This window comes from Aulonocara sp. 'chitande type north' Nkhata Bay, linkage group LG17 (assembly GCF_057382095.1).
Source record: "Aulonocara sp. 'chitande type north' Nkhata Bay isolate Kocher_YH1m ecotype deep benthic linkage group LG17, A_spYH_male_GT1.1, whole genome shotgun sequence".
Lineage (NCBI taxonomy): Eukaryota > Metazoa > Chordata > Actinopteri > Cichliformes > Cichlidae > Aulonocara > Aulonocara sp. 'chitande type north' Nkhata Bay.
In genome coordinates this window covers 5,796,266-5,822,649 of record NC_141360.1, presented here as the reverse complement: position 1 = coordinate 5,822,649, position 26,384 = coordinate 5,796,266, and the positions used below count along the sequence as shown (strand labels likewise).

Below are 26,384 nucleotides of genomic sequence, written 5' to 3'. Positions count from 1 at the left end.
GCTCCGCCCCCAGCAGAGCGAACGCTCTGATTGGCTGGTTCGAACAGCGCTGCCCACAAATATCCAGCAGCAGTGGCGACTCTGGAGAAAATTAGTGGCGAGGAGTCACACAAGTCAACATTTCCACAAGGAGTAGAAGTTTTTCGTCAAGAGTCTGCTTCCTGCTCAGCCGCTGGTAAGTCTGAAACTGTTACTTTCTTTGTCACAGGAAATAAATAAAAGAAGGAAAATGTATCTGAAAGTTTTCGCCTGTGCAGAGGTTGTCTGCGGGTCCTCCCGAAAATCTTTGAGGGAGCCTCGTGGACTGTGCTAACACGGTTCCGACTAAAGCGCCGTTATTTTTCCAGAACCAGAGAATATAAACTGAATTATATACGGGTTTTAATAGGTCTCTGAATTAAAATAAAAATATTCAGACGTGTTCCTGACTGTGTCTATTTTGTTTTGGTTTTTTTGTTGTTGTTTTTAGAGAAAACTCTGTTTTTGAAGCACAGGTCAAGTTTGCTTTTAAAAGTTGGTTGCCTATTTTTTTTATTATTATTATCGTAGTTAACTGTTCTGTGGGACAGTTGCTTTTCTCTTCATACAGACTGTAATTATGTTTTGAGGCACTTTGCAAACCATTTCGCATCCTTGAACTGTAAAGATTCCTCTTGACAGGTCTGTGCGTGCTGCTGCGGTGTGTGTGGCGACGCCTCCCGTTATGGAGCAAGGCCAAATTTAGGGTGGGAATAAATAGTTAAGAGGATTAGCAGTTTACTAGTACATATCTAACCTAGGAGACTGTGTGTGTCGAGGTGTTGCAGGGGTAGAGGCTGAAGGCGATGATGTGTTTGTAGAGGAGGGTGGATCGATATCAACACCGGTGTCGGTATCGATACTAGCTTGATAGGATCGATACTTTGTTTCTGTCCTCTAATTCAGTATGTAGCCAGCTGACTTGTCTTACATAATTACATATCTTTAAAATATATTTTTTGGAAATGCAAAAATACACTTGAAACATACGTTATGTAAAATGTCTGAACTTTTTGTGTTAACTGTAAGTTCTGTTTTATTTTTAGCCTATAGCACGTTTAGACATAAGATGTTGATCCAAAAATGTGTGCAGAATTTGGTGAACCTGGCCCTGTATTTATTTTATATTGGATCGATACCAACATTTGCAGTATCGCACAGCATTATATGTTTGTTGACAGTAGAGTAATATAAAGAGTAGGTTAGATTAGCGGCTCTCATGCAGCTGTTTTTGCATCAAAGAGCGCCCGCTGTGCCCACACAGTGAAGAGGGAGTACTTTTACATGAAGTCTCGGGTCCTTGACAATCCTCCTTTCCTGCTGGAGGAAGAGGGATGAAGTAAAAGACCCGCAGGTGCTTCCTGCAAAGAGTGTAACAAAAGGGAAGGACCATTCACACATTGCGCCATAGGTGCTGGCAATCAGTTCATGGTTGTTTATTTTTGTCTCACAACAAGAAGACTTTTTTTCTTTTTTCCCCTGCTGCCTTTAGCTCGTCAGCCTCAATAACAAAAAAGAAAATGAATATTTTAGCATTTTATAGACAGATCCTATATAGTACATCATATCTGTTAATCTCACCATAATTGCTGGGTGTGAACATGCCGCTGGTTTGACCTGCACAGTCCGTTTAGAAAGTGACTTCGATCATTAGGATTAGCATCAGTGATCAGGTTAATGTACTTGTTGTGCCATATTTAGCTCTATTCACACTGCTGCTATTCTTAGATGCCCAGATGAAATCCTGTTATCAGGCTGGACTTTATCCAGCATCTGAAAGTTGAGCCACGCAATCCAACTGTTAATGTAGTGCTTGTTTAAAACAAACAAACAAAGGGCTTCTATTTTTTTGCTCCTTGTTGGACTTGTTGAAACCATTACTGTTCTTGTTAGCTGAAGTCTGTATAGTTGTCGTCATTGGTGCACCACGTTAATGAAGGGGAAAAAAGTAATAGTTTTATTTCAATTTTGTTTTTTTCACAATCATTGGGGGCATTACCATTAGGCTTACCATTAATCACATCGTTATTATGGTTCGGCTTACCATATTCTTATACCAGCGCTAATGCTGAGTTTGGGTTTTTTTTTTTTTTTTTTTTTTGTTTGTTTTTTTGGTTCTTTTTTTAGGTTGTGACAAGTCCACACCATCCGAGGCTGACCTGTAGCTCTCGCTGTCAGACGTTCCTGGGCTTATCTTGTAGCTGGGTGTGCTAAGAAAACATAAATGCACGGTGTCACTGATAACGAAATGGAACACTTTTCTATCTCATAAAAATTCATATCTGTGTTTATCATTATTATGGAAAATGTGATATGCCCCACCCCTACCATAATCTAAGCTCTGGTATACTCTGCTAGAGGAGACCAAAAGGAAGCAAAAAGGAGACTGATGACTACATTTGTTTGCAAGGTGGTCTCAAACACAAATCCAGATAATTTCTAATGTTGATTTATGTTTGATAAATGTGTAAATATTCAAATGTTTGAAAATACGTATATGAGTGGTGTGTTCACAGGTTTCTTTGCTGAAAAATTGCTACCGTAATCCACAATTAAATGGCTGGTTTTTGAAGTCCTCTAGAACAGAGGTCCCCAACCGGTCCGTGAGTCGTTTGGTACCGGACCGTAAGAGTTGAGGCTCAGGTGTGAAATTTATGGTTTTCAGGGTTTTTATTGGTTTTAAACAATAAAAACAATTTATTTATTTTTTTTAAATTGTTTTTATCATTAACTCCGTTTCCCTGGAGCTTTTCCCGTGTGTTATGAATGAATCTTCCCTTTTTGGTACCGGTACTGGTTTTATTTTGTTGTATTTACACCTTATAGGCTGGTTTTGTTGAACTTGTTGACTACTTTTTTCTTTTTTTTATTAAATTTGATTCCCTTGGCACTGTGCTCTCATCTAGACTGTAATCTGTCTCCAGATTGACAACAGTACAGTGGCTCACTTTGTTTCAGACATGGCTGTCGTTGGCCTGCTCTTGATGATTGAGTGCACACATGAGCAGCAACCTCATTTCCAGCTATCTTCATAATCACCATCTGCTTGATCTTTGGCATCAGGCCTCATGTTTTGGACCTGCCAAGGCTCCCTGAAGCCCCTCATCCCCTTCCTGTAAGCTATATCCTAAATAAATGAGGGCTAATCCAAGATTTCATTACCATCTCTATTGTGTCCACACATGCAGCATCTCAGCCCATATGTGCCCACAGCATGTTTAACTCATTAAGGCCTGCTTTGTCTTGTGTGTGAATTTTAAAAACCCCCCCAAAAAAACAAAAAAAGTAAGGGATGCTGATGCTTGATAGGTGGAGGTCTGTAAATGGTGCAGAGCGCAGCTGACATGCATGCATTATTCATAGGTGGTGTTTAATATCCAGAGTCGTTCAGTTGTGCAGTAATTGGAATGGTGGTGGGATCAGCTGGAGCCGCAGTTAAACCATTAGTGTCTGCAAGAAGAACTCCATTGATGATTGTCTTCAGATCTATTAAAATCTACAACTACTTGGTCCTCGGTTGAGGAATTATTAAATAATATTGTTTGTAACCTGCCTCTCTCTAAAAATATTTAATTCCCAATTACTTTGTTTGCAATTGGTAGTAATCAGCCGCCCCTTCTTTAAGCCTCTTGCAGCTTTAGTGGGTGCAGCGTAGCTCAATGTGAACTTTTGCTACGCCTGCTGCACGCTCTGATTAAACGCAGGGCCCGCCGGTATTACTGCTTTCTAGCATGTGAACTGTCTGAACAAGGATGATCATTTGTTAGTAAGTCGTTAGTTTTTTTTTTTTTTTTTTTTTTTTTTTTTCAGATAACAAAAATTGTCTTGTTTCAGTTGCGCCATTTGGGGCTCACCTAAAAATGTAACTTGGTGTGAGTTATCTGGCTTGGGACGGGCAGTAGGAGTGTCGGGGCTGGTGACCCAGTGGGCAGGCTTATATAATATAACTGTAGGGAACACAGACTTTGAAAAGGTGCATGTTTATGATTTATCTGAGAGGGAACTTTAGATTTGTGTTTTGTTTTTGTTTTTTTGGTTAAAACTGTGTACATACTATAGAAATCTGGAACATTCAGTCAGCACTCTCTGAACTAGCTGAACTCAATCATTTCACGATTTCACAGTTGAGTTAAGCTCATTTGACTAGTTCGTTTTTTTTGTTTTTTTTGTTTGTTTTTTTTTAATGAAATGAGTAAAGGATCAGCTGACTGATTCAGCTGTAAATAAACTTTTTGTTTTAATGTATAAACATTTAAATACACTATAAAAGTAAATGTGTTGTAGGCAAATCATCTTGCATTCAGATGCTGTAGCTGCTTCTTTTGGGGGGGGTTTTTCCCCTCCTGATCAGTCCTTCCACCTCATCTTGGCACCAGTGAGGCTCATTGTGTTAAAGGTGCCCCAGATTTTAAAAGTTTCATGCCCTCTTAAACTGATTTGTTACTGAACAAAAATGTGGCTAATAAGGCTGAGCTCAACAACCACTCGACCTTTTACATCTCTCTGGCCTGACTCTGTGAAGAATTGATAATGGCCAAGATGGATGTTTTGGGCTATAGGGACTTATCTGAACTGACCCTGATAAGACCTGTAGCATAGCAACACTGAGGCTCTGTGTGTGATTATTGACAGATGTCGGACATGGCAAAAGATAATGTCAGTGTGCCTGATTTTTCATATTATCAGTAAGGAAAATGATTAACTAACATGTTTACAGTGGAAAAGCATAGTCTGAGTCTGGCCACATTTCTGCAACTTTTTCCTTCCAGGTTTAACTTTCAGTACACAACGTCACATCCCAGGTCACTATTAATTCAATGAACTCATGGTGTTGTGCTTGTTCTAGCATTCACTAATAAATCTGTTTGGCTCTATTCTTCAACTGTGGTTGAATTGAAGAGGTCAGTGTAGTTGGTGTACACGTGAGGTCAGCAGACACAGCTCAGAGTAGGGATCTTGCCAAGTGTGGTGCATTTTAAGTGTTACCTTGCCTTGTCAAACACTGGTGATTGACGCAGCCAACTGACGGCTGATGTCACACAGGAACTTAATTTAAAAAAAACAAAACAAAACAAAGTCAACTGTGAAATTGGGGGAAAATGTCTGTTTGAACTGATGTTTGAAGCTTTGCAGCTGGTGTAGAACTTGGTTAGAGAAGGGGCTTGTTGCATTTTGGTGAAATCGGAGTCTTGACCAAGAAATATTTAAAAATTTTTTTTTTTTTTTTTTTTTTTTTTTTTTTTTTTTTTTTTTAGTAGCTGTTAAAAGCTTAAAGCTCACTACAGATGAACAGAGTTGTTTGTCCTACAGCGGCCACTGTAGGTAGGACTGTGCACTTGAATTGGGAGCAATAAGAGAACAGAATTCATACTGCAGTCTGCAATCTACCGATCCCTAGTGGTGGTATTTTACACAATGTACTAAATAATGATGTGGACGTCGGAAAGGCTTTTCATAAATATGAGATCTTTTTGAATAACTGAACTTGGTGTGTTTTGGATAAATGCATGACTGATTATATATTTTGTGGAAAAGTTTGACTCCTAGGATGATTTTATTTGTGGTATTCCTTTTTATTGACCTAGACTTGGCTTCAATAATTTTCTTCAGCGGTCAAGGTTGTGGAAAGCTGGGTAAAAAGCCTGATCCTGAGTCAGCAGAAAGGGGTTTTGAAATCCTACAGTTGACCTGGTAACATGTATTGAGCCATGGATTAGCATCAACAAATCAAAATGGATTGGCAGGTGGCTCCCACTCATTTGAGCCTTTAAGATGGGCTTTGCTCCCACTGACTCGCCTCTAAGGAAAGGCTGCTCCAATGAGGACAAAGGAGTCAAGTCCAAGAAATGATTGAAAGGGAACGAGTCTTTTTACTGTGGAAAACCACGATTAGCAAGCCTGTGCAGGCCAGGGGTGGTGGTGGCTTTAGACAGAATAGTTTAATTAAAGATGCAGGACTTAGTTAACTCACAGACTATTGAAGTATATTTACTTTTTCATTCTCCTCAACTGAATGAATTTCCTTCTGAACACAGTGCAGTTGGGCCCCATCTGTAATGAAAAGGAGGGAGACCAGGCTCCAAATGAAATGCTCCTTCGACAGAGTAATTAAGTCCAGACACAAAGGGCTCAGCAGGAAAGAGTTTAATAGGGGAGGAGTTGGTATTCTCTTGGGGTTAGTCGGGTCCAGCAGAACTTCTTTGGACTGCAGGAAGGCAAGGCAGCAGAGGGTTCACTGGCCCACAGCCACGTCACACTGTGGGTAAAAAGGACTGGGATATTACTCATCTCTTTTCTCTGCTGGTGGTATTACATTAACCAGGCCATTGCTTTCACATTAAAAACATCTTAACTAAAAGGATGTCCAGCAGAATCCTTGTAGATTTCTAATTTATAGAAGGCCTGAATGTCATAGAAACAAACTGGCTTGTATGATTGGTATTACTGGTATTGGTCCGCTTCAGTCAATCTCTATGGATGTCCATGCTGACGTCCTGATTAGATATGTTAGCACGTTGGAGAAAAGAAGGTATGTGGCATCCATAACACATTATTATTATTATTATTATTATTATTATTATATATATATATATATATATATATATATATATATATATATATATATATATATATATATATATATATATATATATATAATATATATATATATATATATATATATATAATTTTTTTTTTTTTTTTTTTTTTTTTTTTTTAATACTGATGGACTTAAGTCATGCACTAATGAGACATGAGTTCTTCTACATCTCAAGAGATCCCTCGAGGACGTTTGGAGTTCACATGACTAACTTTTCCTGTATCTTTACCCATGTTTACTCCATTTCCACCCCCCACCCACCAACACGTACACAGTGTCATCTAGTGGAAAATCAAAAGGACATCACCTCCCGAAACATTCTACTTTTAACTCATTACGTAATCTGCTCTCATTTCTGTTTTGCACTTATGCACGGGTGAGCGCATGAATCGCTGGAGCGCTGCAGGCAGCATGTGTGCGCCACGTGCTGTGTGTGTTGTGGTGACGGAGCGTCGTGGAGGCGCTCTGCTGTCTGGAATAGCGTTGATCCTCTTAAATGATTACTGGCTACGACTGGAGAGAGGCGATCTGTGTTGGTAACATGCGGACAGATGCCTCATCCCCACCCTCAACAAAATGTGCACACAGCATCTATGTTGAGTTACGCTGCAGGGAAGCTCCAGCTAGGAATATTTCCTTTAAGTCCTATTAAAGTCTGAGTATTACGCATTATCTGAAACTGCATACACACTGAAGACTGCAGTGGTCATGTAGATGGACCATCTTGAAAGGGGCTTCTTTCTACACCAAGGGAGTAAAACCTGTAACAAAGTGTTTCTTACTCATAGCTAAGGCTGGGCCATATCATACCGTTCATGGTAATACTGGTATAATGTTGGGCAACGATAAGAAAATGAAATATCGCGATGTGGGTAAAACGCGCATGAGCAGTGCCTTTGTTTTTATACGCACATGGCAGGAACGGAGAATGAGAAGGGCGAAAGCGGATTGTTGAATGAAACAGATGAGCCAGAATTGGTTTGTAAAAATGCTGCAACTTCAGTGGTGTGGAACTGGTTTAGCTTTCGTCTGTCAGATACACAACAAAGCACTATTTTTGGTAGAGCATGCTAGCGGGCCGTCGTTATTACCATGTTGTTTTTTTGTTTTTTTTTTTTTAAATATGGCACACTTAAAATCAATCCTTTGATTTTTCTAAAAATCGACAGTGCCCCTTATAATCCCGTGTACCTTATGTATGAATAGGGATGGGTATTGTTTAGGTTTCATCCAATACCGGTGCCAAACCGGTACTTTTGAAATGGTACCGGTGCTTAAAGAACGGAGAACACAAAATTGGTCCAAAAACCTCATGTTCAGCTGTTTTTTTTTTTTTTTTTTTTTTTTTTTTTTTTTTTTTTTTTTGTAAAAAGATAACAATGTTAGCCTTTTCTGCAGCTATGGGGCATATATGGTATCACTCTTGGCTGGAAGCAGTGCTTAAACAATGGAAAAAAAACACAAACTTTGTCCAAAAACCTCATGTTTAACTGTTTTCCACTTTTTCTTTGGTCATTTTTGCCTTTTTGGCAGGGTGAAGGGAGTATCTGCCATCAAACAAGAGGACAGCCGCATGTAGCTATGATGAGGTTTGCTAGTTCACCTTACATGCATTAATGTAATAACGTGGTTAGCCTACTCAACGTAAATTACACACGAACAACATGAAGCTACTCACGCAGAGAAGAACGGCTGCTGCTGCATCATCATCCTCATCATTTCTGCTACACTGGCAGGGCTAGGGGCCAGGACTCTCCTCTTCGGGTTTTTGGGGGATGTTGCATAACAGGCAACCCACCCGCAGTAGATGTGCTCGGTGTGAGGTCTCACAGCAAGCTATCAAATACGGCGCATTTCTCAGCTTTTTAAAAAAAACGCTATGCGTCGCCAGGTGTTTCATCGGATTTGAGGTGTTACCTCCTTTGACAGTATCACAGTATCAGCTTAAAGCACTTGTTGCAGGCTGCTGAGTTTGCATATTTTGCTGTGAAGTACAGCCAGACTTTTGACCGCTTTGCCTTGGGCATTTTTAATCTGTAGCTCTGCTCTAAAAGAACTTACGTACCTGGCCCCGCCTACTATCCTCGGAAACGTAAAATGATTGGCTAGAATTAAAAGTGTATTACAGCTCAGGAAAAAAAAAAGCACCGAAATAAAGCACCGAAATGTGCGCTGCTTTTCGGTCTGGTTACTACAGTTTATGTCAGAACCGGTGCCATCATGGCACCGGATACCGGTACCCATCCCTATGTATGAATTCTGGTTGTATTTAGTACAACTTTGCTAAGCTACGAACCCGCACCGCTTGATGGCTCTTGATTTTAAGAGCCAGGATATTGAAGAAAAAGAAAAAAAAATCCTGTCGACAAGAGCTGTAAGTTGATGAAGACGCATTCCATATGGATTGAAGAGTGCTGATGTTCCCTGATGTTTTCCTCTTATCTAAATGTGAATGGGACATTATCACCAGCCTGAATTAGTCTGAGATTGATAAAATTGATCTCAACCTTACCCTGATCCCAACCAGTTATCTCTGCTATGCCAAATCATTCCTACCCTTAAGCTTTACCCCAATGATAAGTGCGCTGTAGCAAATGCACTAAATTACATGGAAACGTGGTTTAGAGGGGAACAGACTGGGCCCTTTTTTTTTTTTTTTTCTTCCCTCAGACGACCTTGGAGGAATGTGCGTGGTAGTTCTCAGTGTCATAGAGTTAAACACTGCCCTTTCCAGTGTGCCACACCAAAGTTCACCATAGTGAAACGTGCTTTGTCTTCGCCTCCCCATTTTTTGACTTCAGCTCTCGCCCTCCTCTGTGCTTGACATTTGACTGTGTGTGGGTGCCTTTGGTCTCTATAGGAAATCGTGCTCTCAGGCTCTGCTGGAGCCCCAGATGCACACAACTGGAGTCCAGAGCCAAAGATTTGCCCTTTGTCCAGTGTTGTTGAGCGTGACCCGTCACGAATGCATGTATGCCGAAAAGAAGCAGAGCCATTCTGGATCTTTAGAACTCTAAATGTCACCATGTTTTTCCACTGCCTCTGGGTATTTTGCTTTGTAGCCCTGAGGTTATGTCCAAAGCGTGCTTTAAAAGACTTCACTGAAATCCTCTTAAGCTTGACGTAGATGTAACAAATCATGCTTCTCAGTGCTCTGTCTCTGACCTAATCTGTCAGTTATTGCCAATACCCATACTGCAACAGTCACACACATTCCCCTGAACTTTATCTCAAATCTTAAAAAAAAAAAAAGTTGTTTGATCTTGAGCAACACCAGGAATTACTCGGAGAATGTTGTGATATCTTGCAGAGAATTAGACAATCTACAGATGCTGTGGCAAGTCAACAATCTGGGTTTGATTGTCTACTTGAAGCTACTTGAAACAACTGTGTCAGACCAACATCTGGGCATCTGATCCGATGATGTCATGTGTTCTGCTTTTGCCGCCTTGAAGTTTACTCTTTGAGGCCGTTTTCTTGAAGCCCTTTCCACATGGATGCTAATGTCATTTTCCTTTGCACCTGCGGCTTAACAACTGGAGAGGTTCTTACTGTTGGCCTGCCTCCATCCTCAAACACTCTGCTGGGTACTGGCTTGGAAGATTGTGTGGATGCTCTGGTGGGACAAGCCTGGGGGGGGTTAGGGTTAGGCACCCTGATTGGAGAGTTCCTCATTTGGTTACTGGTTTTGGTGTGTGTGTGTGTGTGTGTGTGTGTGTGTGTGTGTGTGTGTGTGGCAAGCTAACAAAACAATGGATGCTTTGTGAGAGGGGTCCCACCGTGACAGGATTGTTGGGGGGAGGAAGCAAGGGGGTGGTCAGGGCTTAGTGAAGCATAGCCATTTGATTAGTCAGGGCTCTCCCTTTGCACCTCCTCCCATCCATCTCTCGTCCCACCCTCCCTCGTCATTCTCTCACTGCTTTTCCCTCTCCGCTAACTCGTGGAAGCAGAGACGTTGGAGCCGCTCTGCACGGACACATCGCAGGGTTTTCGGCTCGTCATTGAGGATGTTTTGGACGTTGATCAGAGTTGCTTGTTGCAGCATCTTCCCTGACTGTCCGAAATGTTTGTTGTTCTCAGGTAAGTTGTCTCGTGTTGTCATCCTTTCTAGTCCACCCCGACCTGTCCTTGGTCGCTGACTTGCATTTCATCTCTGCTGGGCTGCAGTTGTGGTATTGGATGACTGTGCACAGTACTGTCGGGCTGGCTTCTGATGAACGAATCATTTCAGTGTCAGTTGTAGCGGTATTTTTATGTAAAGCTGCAGGAATGTATCTTTTTTATGTCAGTTTTATCAATCTGTTTATGACAACATCAGTGGAAAACACCAGAACAGTGAAATCCTGCAGTGTAGAAGTTTCACAAACCCATTTCACTTTCCATTTTGTGGTGGATATCAGCTGAGGTTTGTGTGTCCAAGGAGAATGTAGGGGTTGGTGTTGACAGACTATTGCCTCAGCTGCGTTGACCAAATTGTCAGTGTTATTAGGATCTCCATGCTTGGGATTGCTTTCTCACCCCACCCACTGTCTTTCTTTGTCAAACATACACGCCCTCGGGGACATTGGAGGGTCAGGGTAATCCCTCACATCCTGTGTGGGGAAAAATGCAGAGCAGCACTCCATCACTCCCTTTGTGAGAAAGTTTGATTCCCCCTAAACTCATTGCATGTCCTGCAAAAACAGCATGGACCTCCTTTTTAACGCAGAAGGTTGTTTGCTGTTTATATCTTTAACTTCCTTCTGTTATTTAACTCAGCACAGTCACATTTGGCTTTCCTGTCTAATTCGTTAATAAAACAGGCCCTCTGTGACTGAGAGATGAAGGAAAGCTATGAAAATTAAGTTTGGGAGAAGAGCCACATGGAATGGACTTTATGAAATAATCAACATGTGTCCAAATGGAGCTTAGAAGTCACTGTTCTCATAGGGCTCTGCCTTGACTCCAGAGTCCGCATGTTCCAGTGTAGGGTTGGCCAATAAGCAAAATTTATTGATTATAGTGCTGCACCTTCATTATTTGTATTAATTTATTTTTTTGTACAGTCACTGAAATGTCAGAAAGTCCTGATTGCTAACAGCACACATTATCTACTCTTAAACTGATTTATTTATTTATTTTTTTGACTCACCAGCAAGACAAAGCAGCTTATGATTGGCTACATTGCCATTTCCACTTTGGATAAAGTTTGTAATGATGTTGTCATACACATGAAGCTGTAGTATTGGCAATACTTCACTTGATTTTAACCTAGCTAAATTACCAACTGTGTAAATTCTTCCAGCTAATACATAATTTGTCATTTTATCCTCACCTAGCTTTTGCTGTATGGGGGTTTGCCAAAGTACTGATTAAACAACTAGTCAATTGATTAATTTTTTGCATCATTCATAAAAATGACATGCCAAACCTTTTCCAGCTGTATTTTATGTTCATCATATTAATGGATGCAAAGATGTCACTTTGGTGTTTGGGGAAACTGAGATTTATTACATTGTTAATTTTAGGCTCATCATTAAGCAGGTTTAGCAACAGTGAGTGGCTGTCTAACTTGCAGGTCTTGTTGGCACACACAGCTTACATGTAGTGAAATGTGCTGTATAAATAATATTAGATTACCTGGATTTTACCCTGCTCTGAATATTAGTGCAATTTTTTTTTTTTAAACCCTCAAAGTTGGATAAATGAAGAACATTTTCCCCCTCTGTACGAATACAGAACGCCATATGTTCTCAGAATGAGTTTCATGGTGGAACCAGTTTTTAGAGAGAAGCCGGTTAGTCATCCACCTCATACTTGTGCAGCATTTCTCTTTGCTGTCCAGCAACACCAAGGTCTCAAGACTCTTAAGTGGATACCACTCCCACTGCTGTTTCAAAAGAAACGCCTAAAAAGCATGTCTTTTCATGCTGCACTAAAGTCAGCTAATCACCTCCAGATCCATATTAAATGCATCAACATGATGTGTTTATGCAGGAGTTGGTGAACTGTTCCTTTAAAACTCCCTTAGGTAGCTTTTAATCAGATACCCTGTGCATCTTGATTAGCAGTTTTCAGGAACGCAGATGCAGCTCTCTGGAATTTCTTGTTCGCATTCTTTATGTAAAAGGTAAATTAAAAACAGCACAAGGATTTTTATTAAATTGAAAATGGTGCAAAGACAACACAAGATGTTTAAACACATTGTCCTTATTAGAATTTGCTGTTACGTTTTGCACTGTAACTTCATTTAGTCTGAGACCTGTGTTTTTCTTTTCTTTTCCTTCATGTTTCTACAGAATGAAAAGGGGAATCATCTAGGATCAAAGTAATGGCTGTCCAGGCTGGCATCCAGGTAGGCTCATCCCCCATCTCAAGTCTGATATACATGAAGCTCACAAACACATGGATGTTTAATTTCAGTTTAAACCAGTGCTGTCCTCATTCTGGGCTTGTACAGCCACTATATATTTTAGCACATGCTGTAGTGCTAACTTGATTTTGAGTCCTTATCGTAGCGCCCCCTTTGGGCCAGTCAGAGCCTCAGTGCTATGCTGAGGGAAGAAGTTCCCACATACTGCATATTGTGGTGTTCAAATTAAAGAAGTGCAGACATCTGTCTTTCCACTCAACAACTGTGGTGAGCCCACCTGTGTTGCAGCATGCCATCTTGTTTTTGTTATGCATGTCTGACGTTCCACTGCTCAGACCCTGAGGAGTTTCCCCGCACATTTTTAAGGGGGGAGTGGGTGGAATGCACAATGGTTTTTATATATTTGTTTGTTTGTTTTTCTTTCCCCCTCTCTCTACCCCTCCCAGCAACGAAGTGTTACCCATCCCAAAAACCAAAACAACACATGTATCATATTACAAATTTGTCACATGCTTTTCTCTGGTCTGGAAAGTCCTGGCTCTCACTGCCTGTCTTGGACTGAAGATATGCAAAATATGTATCTCAGTGCTATGTGGATAACATGTGGCAGGAAAGCTCTCTGGCTGATGCCAATGTGTTGATGAGGCTTTTGGGAGCTGTCGATGAACTGTGGTTGGATGCTGCAGATTAAGAAAAGTTTACGTTACTTAGAAAGTTTGCCTGCGCCAGATAATATTCAGTTTCCTTTGTAGTTTATGTAGCACCGTCTCTTTTTAAGTTTTCTTTTGTTTTCCCCAAATAATGGTTTGGTAGCACCAAACTATAATCTCAGTGAAATTTGGAATGTAAAAAACAAGCTGGGTAAATGAGAGTATAAAGGAAAAGATTTTGCTTGCCCAAAAAATGCATCGGCTGTTCACATGTGGAAGGAAGGTCCTTCTTTATAACTTTTAATTTGGATTATCAGACCTTTAGCAGCATCTCAAGTAGGGATGGGTATCGTTTAGGTTTTATCCGATACCGGTGCCAAATCGGTACTTTTGAAATGGTGCCGGTGCTTAAACGGTGCTCGAACCGGTGCTTAAAGAATGGAGAACACAGACTTTGTCCAAAAACCTCTCATGTTCAGCTGGTTTTTTTGGTAAAAAGATAACAATGTTAGCCTTTTCTGCAGCTATGTGGCATATATGGCATCACTCTTGGCTGGAAGCAGTGCTTAAACAATGGAAAAAACCACAAACTTAAACCCTCTCATGTTTAACTGTTTCCCACTTTTTCTTTGGTCATTTTAGCCTTTTTGGCAGGGTGAAGGGAGTATCTGCCATCAAACAAGACAGCCGCATGTAGCTATGATGAGGTTTGCTAGTTCACCTTACATGCATTAATGTAATAACGTGGTTAGCCTACTCAACGTAAATTACACACGAACAACATGAAGCTACTCACGCAGAGAAGAACGGCTGCTGCTGCATCATCATCCGTCATCATTTCTGCTACACTGGCAGGGCTAGGGGCCAGGACTCTATTCTTCGGGTTTTTGGGGGATGTTGCTCCGGGTCCGATAACTGGCAACCCACCCGACGTGCACGGTGTGAGGTCTCGCAGCAAGCTATCAAATACGGCGCATTTCTCGGCTTTTAAAAAAACCGCTATGCGTCGCCAGCTGTTTAATCGGATTCTTGGTGTTACCTCCTTTGACAGTATCACAGTATCAGCTTAAAGCACTTGTTGCAGGCTGCTGAGTTTGCACATTTTGCTGTGAAGTACAGCCAGACTTTTGACCGCTTCGCCTTGGACATTTTTAATCTGTAGCTCTGCTCTAACAGAACGTACATACCTGGCCCCGCCTACTATCCTCGGAAATGTAAAATGATTGGCTAGAAGTGTATCACAGCTCAGGAAAAAAAAAGCACCGAAATAAAGCACCGAAATGTGCGCTGCTTTTCGGTCTGGTTACTACCGTTTATGTCAGAACCGGTGCCATCATGGCACCGGACACCGGTACCCATCCCTAATCTCAAGCTTCTTCAGTGCCACAGAGCAGACCAACGTAGATGGAGAAGAAGGGTATTTAGTGGGTTTTCCAAATATCAATCAGTCACCCTGTGAGGTTATTGATCCGTATCAGATTGTAGTGATGATGCAGACTGTAACACTGCAGCGACTTCCACAGCTCGACTCAGAGCTTCACTGCCCATGTAGAGCACCATCACATTCAATAATCGGTCACACACTGACTGCTCTGCTCACTCATGCTGAAGATGTTATTCACTCATGGAAGTCTAAGCAGCATATGCGTTCATCTATAATAGCGTCAGTACAAATGCAGCGATTATCATATGTAATGTCTGAGGCTTTGTTGCCCCTGAAACCTCTTGTGATAGTAGCTGTGGGTTAAAAATCACACCAAAATAAAATTAGATGGGCTTTTAGCAGAACTTTCCTATCACGTGAGAACACAAGTGAGAAACTGAGATATCTGTAGACATAGACAGTGTATGTACGCACGCGCACATATGGATGTATGGATTTATTTATTTTTGGGTGTGCACTGAGAACAAAAGTAGCAAGGGGGGGGGGGCAGCAACATTAGCTTGAATTTGTAATGACCACAGTCACTTTCAGCTCTGCTTTGGTCTCCACCACCTCCTGGGGGGAATATCAAATTCCTTAACTGCCAAATGCTCAATATGCTGGTTGTTGCTAAAACAGAAAATGGATTAGCAGAAATGACTACAACCACTAAACAGACATAACAGACAGGAAAAACTTTAAGATGATAATGGTCACCTATAAACTCGACCAATCAGAAAGCTCATATCATTCTGAAAAGAACAGAGTGACTTTGCTAGCTTAGCCTAGCCAAACCAATCTGCTGTGGGTTTGTTATAATCCTAATGGGTTTAAAGGTCAGTCAGGCCATGGGAAGTAAGGAAAACTCTTACATTGGGAAATTATCCTTCAGATCCGGTTGAGCTACACAACATTTAACTTGATAAATTCTTGTTTTCAATGGACGTCTTTTGCATGAGTCATTGAAATAAAGATAAATGTTTTGCATTCACGTGACTCTTTCCTAGCTCGGTGTGCTCAGAACACTCCATAAAGACTCTTATTCACCCATTCACACACTGCTGCCATTGGGAGCAACTTGTTATTTAGCATTTTGCCCGAGGACACTTGGAGGTCAAACCACCAATGGTTTAATCAGGGGTCAACTTCTTTTACCACCCTCAGGATTAGTTAAAGAGAACACATCAAGATATTACTAGATGGAGAGAGATGTATAGATGTATCTCAGTGTTCCCCTTTGACCTTCTTACTATTTGCTATTGTTTGAGGGAATTTAATTGCCCTTGGTGTAAGTGGCTTAAGGTAAGAGCATCAGAAACTAGTAATTCAAGTAATTGGCAACATACAGGCATAAAGCCCCCTTTTTTTTTTTTTTTTTTTTTTTTTTTTTTTTTTTGGATTACCAATACACAATCCTGTACCTAATGAGTAAACAGAGAAGGGTTGTTTGGGGAGGGGTCAATGTTGAATGCCCCTATACTCTCCTTCATTAAGCTTTAAAACCTGAATGTTCACTGAGCCTACATACAGTCAGGTGCAAGTACTAGTTTGAGAAGTGACGTAAAAGGTGCTGTGCCGATTAGAATTGCTGCCTGACCACTGGGGATAATCCAAAGTTGCACTACGCTGCATGTTGCAAAAAATAACATGCGTTGTTGTGACTGTAGAGAACACCGTGGGCAGGTTAAGCTTCTGAGCTGTTGCGTAATCGGTGTCTTTTGAAGTGAGACAACCTTGAGACAGCGGGACTGTTCTGAACATCGGGCGTTTTGCCACTTTCCCGTGTTTTTAAGCTCCTCAACACTTTGGGGTCAAAGGTGATATGACATGGACGCACATGGGGCTTTATCTCAGTTCAGACAGATCCACTATCACCAAAGGATTATTTACATCTACCCTCATTCAGGTCTACCTGTACGAGTCTGTTTTGGCTCTTAAAGCTCTTCAAAGTGCAGACATTGGAAAGCTGCAGGCAGGGACCCCAACACAGAGCACATCAGCTTTCAGCAAAAAGAAATGTGATGATCGTTAAGTTAGAAATAACAAGAAAAGAGGTCCTGTTTTGGAGGTGGGTTGCAAAGCGGCTTGTATGTAGGCTAAAGCCTCAAATAGCACCTCATATAGCATCATTGTATCATCTAATTTAATTGATGCATGGAAGTTCATCAGCTGAGCCATCAGCTTGTATGAGCTGGCACTGTTGAACCCAACTTTATGACTCGTCTAACACTGTGAGATCAGGTGTGATTGAAACCTCTCACTCTACAAACAGGATTCAAGTTGGATGTTCGAGATGTATGGGAAACATAGGCTATGATGGTCGTGAATTTTGACCCTTACTGGTTTAAAAGTCAGTAATTCTGGCCCTCTGCTGCTTTCATGAGCTTTCCTCTTGAGAATCCCCCAGCTTAATGGCTGTGCCGTATTAAATCACCGGAGCAGAACCTCAAAGTCAAAATGTGATTTGCAAAAATGGAGGGCACACAGCATGATTGTGTTTTTTGTTTTTTTTTTTTGCAGTTAAACTGTATAGGAAGAGTGTGTTTTTGTTTTTTGTTTTTCCCCCACTTTTCTCTCTGGAATCCTCATTATAAGACTGCATATTGACATTGAAGGTTAAAGACCAAGTTCACACAGTCCTAATAAGTTCTTAATCTCTTATAACCTAAAATGAGGGACAATCATGCCCCCAGTTCCTTGAAATTCCCTTTTTTAATGTAGTTTTATTTACTATAAAGATAGATGCATCTTACCAAAGACTCAATATCCCTAATTCAGTGCTTCATTGTTTACAAGACTACTCGAAGCTTGCACATACAGTATCCTGAACAGTGTCTGGGATAGCTCAAAGTATCAGTACAGGCCCATTACTGTATAACAGTCTCTCTCTGTTCCGCTGCCCAGAAGGTTTCCTGTTTGTGAATTAGCGTTTGCTGAGCGAATGCAATTCATTCAAGGCCTCAACAAGACTGCGGTTTGTTTTAAGCACAGTGGACTCCGTGTCCCCTTTTTGCTCAATGGTATGAGATGGATGCAAAGATTAAAGACTGTATCCTAGACAGATGTCAGCATACAGGGTAGGAGGCGGTGGGGGTGTCATCCTGAAGTGAGTTATGTAATGTCTGGACGAGCTGTCACGGTGCACATCTGCTGCTGGTTTCTAGATTACATGGTCGGCTGCCTGTAAACAATCAAAAACTTAAGAACAAAATGGGGTAACTAGTTTGTGCACTTGCATCACACACCATACAGACCACACACACTCGGGGAGAAGAAGCTTTAGCTTTGTCTTTTACGTGACCACATTGCTAATACTCTGACAATCAAGGTTAATGCTATACACAGATGACTTTGCAACCCCATCAGATGTTGTCTCAGGAGTATTTTCTTTCTCTACTTTCTTTTTAAATCAGATTTAGTGACTTAAACCAATGACTAAAAAAGTGAGGGAGAATGGAAAGGGAGTGTGTGTGTGACAGAAGATATGAACATGATGAGACATCACTGTCTCGAGCTGGGGTCAGCAGCTCACTCCAGGCAAAACATGTATTTATTTGTTTTTAGGTCTGTCAGGAAAAAAAAAAAGAAAGTGAATAATGGCTTTTAGTTAGACATGATCTCAATTAAAGTAAAACTGAAACACACAAACTGATGATGGAAGGTTTAAAAACAGGCTGAGCTTCAGTGGATCTGTTAGAGCATGTTGTGTGGAGTGTGTGTTCACAGAAGTGAAGTGTGCTGTGACTGCATCCCTGACACGTCCTCTCTGCATGGATGGCTCCCATAAATTCCCCTCATTCTCTCAGTGCTGGGCTGAATGGGTAGGTAGGCTATCATAATGTTGCAGAGAGCCAGTCGTGGAATGATTCCTAATCTTTAGTCATTTTTCAGTGTCTTTTAAAAAAAAGTCTGTGGACTTGGTGTTTTCACAGACTGTGTGCTGACTGAGGCATGCTCAGACTTATAACACAGCTCCTCATGGAAAAGATAATATTTTCTGTGCATTTGTCTGAACAACAAAAGCCTGGAGGTAAAGGAAGTAAAAGAGTCGGAGAACAGGTAGCTTACCTGCTTTCAAGCAGGACAAACTCTGCTCTGCTGTTCCTCTGAAGTCCACTTGTGTTGCATTCAGCTGATTGGACATGACTTGTATTGACGGTGTGTGCCTTTCCAAGACTCGATAGTTTAGTTTGTGTCAAAGCACAAACCAAGCCCTGACATCCAAGACAGTTGGCAGCATTTAACCTCCTAAGACCCGAACTCTTCCACGGCATGCATTTTTAATTTCTCTTTGATATTTGGGCTGATTGGGGCCCGATGAATGTAAAAACAAAGAATTACCAGATTTTTATTTTTTTATTTTATTTCGATAGAACAGTGGTAGTATAGTGTCCTCGTAAGTGGATATCAGGCCCCTGTAGAGCAAAATTGAGTATCTGGGTCTAAATAACCAAAAATGTCCACATATGTGTACGCCAGGTCCTAGGAGGTTAAAACAGTAATTTGTGTTCTTGATTTTATTTAATTGTTTTTCCTACATGTGCGATTCTTTGTTTCCAGGTGTGGTTTGGGGAGAAGTTTGACGCCCCCTCACTGAGCCCCAAGAGCCCTCGCAGCCCATTAGTGCAGCGGCACGGCCCCGGCCTCACAAATGTCTTCCAGTATGACCAGTGGTTGGCGGTGCGGCACGAGGCCACGCTGGTGCCCATGCAGGGGGACTTGGCCATATGGCTCACTGGCATGCTGGGTAAGCATCAGCTGTTCTGCATCACTTTTTCTTAAACGTTTCCAGGCGTATTATAAAACCGTGCCTGTGTCCAAACCTGTGCGTTTGGGAATTAACAGCTGACGGTTGCATGTGAACAGTTTCCACCTCCAGGCTAGGAAAGTACTGAAGCGCTATTGACACGGGTTTCCCATGTAATTGGATTTGAATGCCGCTATTCCCAACCAGCTCATAGCAAACCACTGAAACCACAGTGGAACCAAATCTTTCATTTTGTCCGTGTGTGCTATTCTACTGACATCTATTGTCTCTTTTAGAATATAGGAGGAAATCAAAGCTGACTGGTAACTCTATTGTTGTTGCTGAATACGTTTGTGTTTTCAGAGGCAGACTTTGAGTTTTCTCATGAGGAATGTGGGCAGGTGCTGACACTAAATGTAAATTATTGGTACCATGACTACAAAGACCCACATTATAAGATTTGTTTTAAACTGTTTGACCATTGATCATCAATCCTGAGAGGCTGGACGTTGCAGAAGCAGGTGGCAAACGGTGGGTAAAGTTCCAGGCCTCGGGGGCTCACTGTTGTTGTTGGAAAATAAACTTTTGCAGAGCAATCGTTCTCACTTTGCGGGACGGTATCGTGGATTTTGTTCCCTTGGTAGCCTTTGTAGAGTTGCCTAGAGCGGTGATTTTTAACAATAAAGAGTCGTGGGAACGCTAGAATTCCTTCAGTAGGCTCTTGCTGAAAAGCTGAAGTCTTTCAGTGTGGTATCTGTTTAAACAAAAGGACAACAAAAGGCTTTTGTTGTGTGAACGTGATCTTTTCAAAGAACTGGAAAAAACCAGGTAAGGTAGGCTGTTTTAGCATTGAGCTCGGTTACTGTGAGTAGAGATTATTCTGTAATTTAGAAAATATAATAAACTCCTCTCTTTTCCAGGAGAGGAGGTGAGAGCCGAGGTTTTCATGGAGGACCTGAATAATGGTGTGAAGCTCTGCAAGCTTATCGGTGTGCTGCAGACTAAGATCGCTGAGAGCTGCCCCTCTGCGCTTAGCAAGGTGAGTCACGCGGCTCAGCTTTCCTGCTCTCACATAAGGAATGTTTGGGAAGACCTATGAACGCCCAGTATGATGAAACTAAATGAATTTCCTGGACATACAGTCCTTTGTGCCGTGTGTTTGGGACACGTTTTAATAGAATTTGACCAGATTATATTCAGCCTATTGACTGCTGGATTTCTGTGTATTTTCTGTGGTTTGACATAAATCGCCTCGATGTCATGGTTCGTGACGATAAAGGTTTACTTTCTATCCCCATGACAGCTGTTTCCTACAAGGAAGGTAGCATGCAAGCGGGATGCCTCTCCAGGCTCCTTCTTTGCTCGCGACAACACCGCCAACTTCCTGGCCTGGTGCCGACACATCGGTGTGGAGAAGACCTACTTGTTTGAGTCGGAAGGCCTCGGTAAAGACCTACAACACACTGCAGCACAAACCAACAACAAGCTGCTTGCTTTCTGTGGTGGAGTCCTGTTTGTAGCCGTGTGCTTGTTACCTTTTAAGTAAGATATCTTTATACAAGCTCGTGCACTGCAGCTTGAACTCTGACCGCCATCTGACTTGCACTTGGGCCAGATTCTGGGCTGTTGACTTACCGTAAGAACACAAAGTAACTCATTAAAATTCTTCAGTTATTAAACTTTAAGCTTTGTTCTCAGTCTCAAACTTTGGCACAGGACAAATGTAATCTTAGTTGATAAAAATCTTTTAATCCAGGTCATTTAGATGCAACTATGTGAACACACAACATGTTTTCTATCAGCTGACTCCTGCTTTTGGATTAAAAACCTTAGAAAAAGGTTTGCGCTTTCCTGCATGCTTTCCTTTTTCACCTCAGTGTTTTGAGGTTTGTAGATTTGTACTAACTGCTATACCATATGTAATTATCCTCAACTTCCAATGTTGGGCTTCATGTTCAGCATGCTAATGGGATGAAAAGGACTAGATCCAGGCTGTAAGTTGAGTCTGCTCTTTAAGCTGTACTTCTTAATGGTTTAATAGGATCTGTTGAGGAGAGCAATCACTCTGAGTACTCTCTATGGGAGATCACTTCATTACAAATGAAAGGCTCCCCAGCAAACTGGATTGGGGCGATTTGGAGCACAGCATGTGTACATGTAGATAAATGTTTTTGTTAGTGCCCTCGAGTGACTGTAGTTATGCTCGCCGAATCCCTCATCGTCTCCTCGGGGAATAATTAACTTTAATGTTGCTCTCGTCGCGTCACCTTTTGGAGTTCAACACGTGAATTCACTTTGTCGCTCCTGTTCTGTCTGCTTCGCCCCATCCAAAGGGAGCAGGAGCGTCAGCTGTTGTTGTAACTAATCTGCTTTGTTTTCCACCTCAGTGCTGCACAAGGAGCCTCGACAGGTTTGCCTCTGTCTGCTGGAGATCGGTCGCATCATCTCCAAGTAAGTCTTTAAACACCGAAGGCACTTTTAGAGGGATTAGAAATGGTTTAAGATTGAATTTCCACTGTAATCTCTGTGCGTCTCAGCTACGGCGTGGAGCCTCCTGTGCTGGTGAAGCTGGAGAAGGAGATCGAAATGGAGGAGACTCTGCTCTTGACAGAGGAGCCGCCTCCGGCGGTCAAAACCTTCAGCGTGTGTTGCCAGCATGGCGGCCTCTACCAACCCGGGGTGAGTTCAGTGATGAAACAAACTGAAACAAACACGATATGAGGTTTTTTTTCACCTTGAGGCAAAATCTGTGGCTTCCTTTAGCGACGTCGCTGTGTTCGGAGCACGTGTCGTCTGGATTACGATCCTGATAGGTCGCGTAGAGATGAGGAGATGTTTGGGAATTTAAAGCACACATTGGCGTGAGGCTGCTGAACATGTGGTACGTGTGCAACTGCATTGATGCTGAGCCAAGATGGCGCCAGACGGCCATCGGCACCCCAGAGGGTGCATGACGCATCAGAGCCCACCATGTGATGCTCTGTCGCCACTCGAGGTCACGTGTGACGGCAAATGACACGTGACCTCCAGGCTACACATGTGGGCCGTCGTACATATGTACTCGCAGTGGGTGGAAGTGGTCCATCTCACTCTGCCTCACTGATGGAGACTGAGGGTGGTGTTAGGAGGGTTCAGCCCTCTGTGTGGTTCACTGGGTAAAATGATGCACCAACACCGTCACAGTTGATAGTTTTATTCCCAGAGGAGATGGCTGTGCTAAAAATAAACTGCACTCGTTGAAGTGGAAGGCACTTTGGATAAAAGCATCCACAATCCCAGTGTGTCTATTACCAGCTGAGTCTGCCCATTACATTTGAGCAGCAACAATCAGCTCCTTGTAACCTGTGCTGCCTGACAGGTGCCTTCATCACCCGGTCATTGGTCTCATCTTTAGAGAAATTTTAACATAAAGTCGACGTGCTGGACTTCAGTGACACAGAAGGTGTAGTTATTGGATGGATTACTGCTCGCTTAAGCAAACGTGAGGTCATTAAAGTAGGGTGACCATATTTTTATTTAAAAAAAAAAAAAAAAAAAAAAAAAAAGACACTTGACCTAGTCACGAAGAACTTTAATAATACTGTATGAAAATGTAACCTATTTAAACGATGCCTTCTCTGTGCGGTTAATGAATGGTGAAATAAAAAACATCATATAGGCTTTTACAAGTCAACAAGTGCAAAAAAAAAATAGCTTAAAAACCTCTGGAAGTAAATAATGGTACAGAAATAAGTCTCGTCTGTGTAAGAAAAATTACTGGGACGGTACGAGGGAAATTTCTTTTGCAGTTCTTCTGAAAAGCTGCACTTGCGCTTTGGCATCTTTTAAACATCATCAGGTGCGCATCTGTGAGCCCGAACAATTACTTGTTGGATGATGTCACACATATGGGTCCTCTGTAGGCGCATAGAAAACCCGGACATTTTCATCAATCTCAAAAATCCCCCCGGACAGAACGCGAACAGCGGACATGTCTGGGGAAAAGAGGACAGTTGGTCACCCTACATTAAAGGGGACCTGTTGTGCTGTTTTTTTTTTTTTTGTTTTGTTTTTTTCCCCCATTATTAAAGATCACCAGTGTTTTGCATTATGAGTGTGTGGGCTCAGGTAGAGGCAGCTCTGAATAATTGGTCTGCAGCTACTTTTTCAGCTCTTGTGCTGAGCTGACATCAGTTTGGCGTTATTTGATCATCTCAGTCATGGTGATGAGATGGGTCATAAAAATACTGAGCCAGAAGAGGGGCAGCCAATGAGGTGCAGCTATTTTCTGGATCACTTCAGAATCTAAAAAAAATGTTTGCGCCACTCTAAATCTTTGCGCCTTACAGTTTGAGAATTTCTACTTTAGAGATGGATAAACCCAAAGTGCTGCATGCAGGATCAATATAAGATCTATGGAGTAGTAAATGAGCTCTGTAGATCCCATTTAAATCCTTGCTGATATCCATTACGTTGGGAATGCAGCATCGCTGCCAGGCAAACTTTTAATTTAGCTTTCTAATTGCCTTCTACTGTGTCTTTCCCTTCCTCATTTAGGAGCATGACATGGACAACCCACCCTGCAACTGCTCTAACAGAGTGTCCATCGAGTACCTGTCTGAGGGACGCTACAGACTCGGAGATAAGACCATCTTCATTCGGGTTAGTATGAACGCACACTGCAGTTGAGGTGGGCAAATGAAAAACAGCCAAAGACTACTCATTTTAGCAAGTATGCACGGTGGCTGTTGCCAATGTGTGCATCCCCTGGCAGTCGCAGCGGCTTTAACTGTAACTCAACATGTAAGCTCATTAACCAATTGTGGCTGGATGTGATGACATTATAAAAACGCCGCTGTCCAAAGAGCCAAACTACATCTGTGTGTCTGCAGTTACTGAAGGACTTGTTGGTGTTGGACTGTCCAAACTGAAAATGAGTGAATTTTTACAGCAGCCCTTCTTCTGCTTTGTGTCCTCAGATGCTTCATGGCAAACATGTGATGGTGCGCGTCGGTGGCGGCTGGGACACCCTCCGAGGTTTCCTGCTGAAACACGACCCGCTGCGGGTACTGCAGTTCACCACTCTGGAGCAGAAGATCCTGGCCTTCCAAAAAGGCCCCCCAGGCCTCGGGGGTCATCATGGGAGTTCAGCTCCTCCTCCTGACATGGACCCGCTCGCTGCTGTCACTGATCTCATGTCACCTTCATCCTCCTCTTCATCTTCTTCCTGTTCTACCTCTTCCTCCTCTTCGACTCAAGCCTGTAAGCCAGCGTCTGTGTCCGCCGTAGGTCAGACGTGTCGGTCCTACAACGCCTCTCCAGCCTGCACACCCACAATGCCCAGGAAGGGTTCAGTGTGTGCGCCTAAGAAGAACATCCAGATGACTGGGTCCTTCCCCAGGAAGCCTACCCAGCTTCCTCTGCCTGTGACCTCCAAAGGTTACTCCTCTAAGCCCCACACGCCTGTGGGAAGCACTTCCAGGCAGTCTCCTAGCCCTGGGTGTCAGGGTAGAGCTCTGACTTCTGCCGCAGCTCCATCATCTGCTGCTGTGGATCCAAGCTCCACCTCCAAATTAAAGCTCAGACCACCACCTCGCTGTGCCTCCTCTCAGCCCAGAAGCCCCGTCTGCCCTGAGCCGTCCTCCAAATGTCCCAAACCCTCCAGCCCCAGCACCTCTCCCACCTTGGTCCCAGTGCTGCGCCCTATCACTGCACCAGTACAGTCAGCTACCTCTAAAGACACCCGCCCTCCGTTGGGCGCCAGCCAGCGCTCTCGTCTAGCACAACGTTGTCCCGGCTCCTCTGCTTCGCGCCTCCGTCTCGAGGCAGTGAAGCGAGCGAAGACGGCCTCAAGAGCTGCAACTCCAACTCCCAGATCAGCAGCAACGACCCCTTCACAGTCCCACACACCCACCCCCTGCTCACGGACAGCCTCTCCAGCACCGGCTAAACCTGCCTGCTCGCTGCCAAAAAGCAATGAGGCCACAGTCAAAACTAAGGGACCGGCCGTCAACAAAACAGCCGCCACCCCCTCACGCAGTACTGCCGACTCCCCCGGGTGGGTCCCAGGGGGCAACTCGGGCCCTTCTGCTTCCAACAAAGCCAATCAGAAAACGGCAGTCACAGCTCAGAGGGCAGGGCGAAAACAAGCAGCCGCAACTAACGCCATCAAGCCGACTCTAAAACCGGAACCCGCCCGGGCACCGCAAAACTCCTGCCCCAACATCAGAGCTGTTAAAACAGAGCCCAGCATCAGGAAGAAGGTCCCACAACTGAAAGGGAAAAGCGAGGCGCATTATTTTGAAATGAGCAGTAAGAGGAGGCAGAAGACCTAACCAGCAGGCTGGTGGTACTCAGCTTTGTTCTGCAGAAATCGTCAATAGTCATGAATTGTCATTTTTGTCTAGTTTTTTCTGTGTTATTTAATTGTCTTTTTATATTGTGCTTTTATTCATCCAAAAGGGTCAAAGATGCATCGTTTGTGTCATCTTTGTTCCGATTCGCCGGTCTCTTCCAAGGTCATTTCATCGTACCTGATTAACACTACGACTTGCACAATGTTTACATTTCTCACCTTTGTTGCACGTACAGCCATTACAGATATAAAATTTTGTTAA

The 26,384-nt window shown here is 42.7% G+C and overlaps 1 protein-coding gene across 3 annotated transcripts in view; it reads left to right on the top strand.

Annotated features, from left to right (window-relative positions):
• Positions 1 to 26,384, top strand: part of gas2l3 (growth arrest-specific 2 like 3) — a 27,251-nt gene continuing 867 nt past the window's right edge. Inside the window, exons 1-9 of one of the 3 annotated variants that reach the window (XM_086269027.1) lie at positions 1 to 175; positions 12,895 to 12,950; positions 19,602 to 19,788; positions 20,709 to 20,827; positions 21,092 to 21,233; positions 22,176 to 22,239; positions 22,326 to 22,467; positions 24,325 to 24,429; positions 24,747 to 26,384. The exon at positions 24,747 to 26,384 is cut by the window's right edge and continues 867 nt beyond it. In XM_086269027.1, the coding sequence (XP_086125153.1) occupies positions 12,927 to 12,950; positions 19,602 to 19,788; positions 20,709 to 20,827; positions 21,092 to 21,233; positions 22,176 to 22,239; positions 22,326 to 22,467; positions 24,325 to 24,429; positions 24,747 to 26,102 (2,139 nt within the window). In that variant the 5' untranslated portion in view covers positions 1 to 175; positions 12,895 to 12,926 and the 3' untranslated portion in view covers positions 26,103 to 26,384. Of the gene's footprint in view, positions 176 to 10,434; positions 10,697 to 10,800; positions 12,726 to 12,894; positions 12,951 to 19,601; positions 19,789 to 20,708; positions 20,828 to 21,091; positions 21,234 to 22,175; positions 22,240 to 22,325; positions 22,468 to 24,324; positions 24,430 to 24,746 lie in introns of those variants that run through there. The other 2 variants (XM_086269028.1, XM_086269029.1) reach the window with 2 other exon arrangements.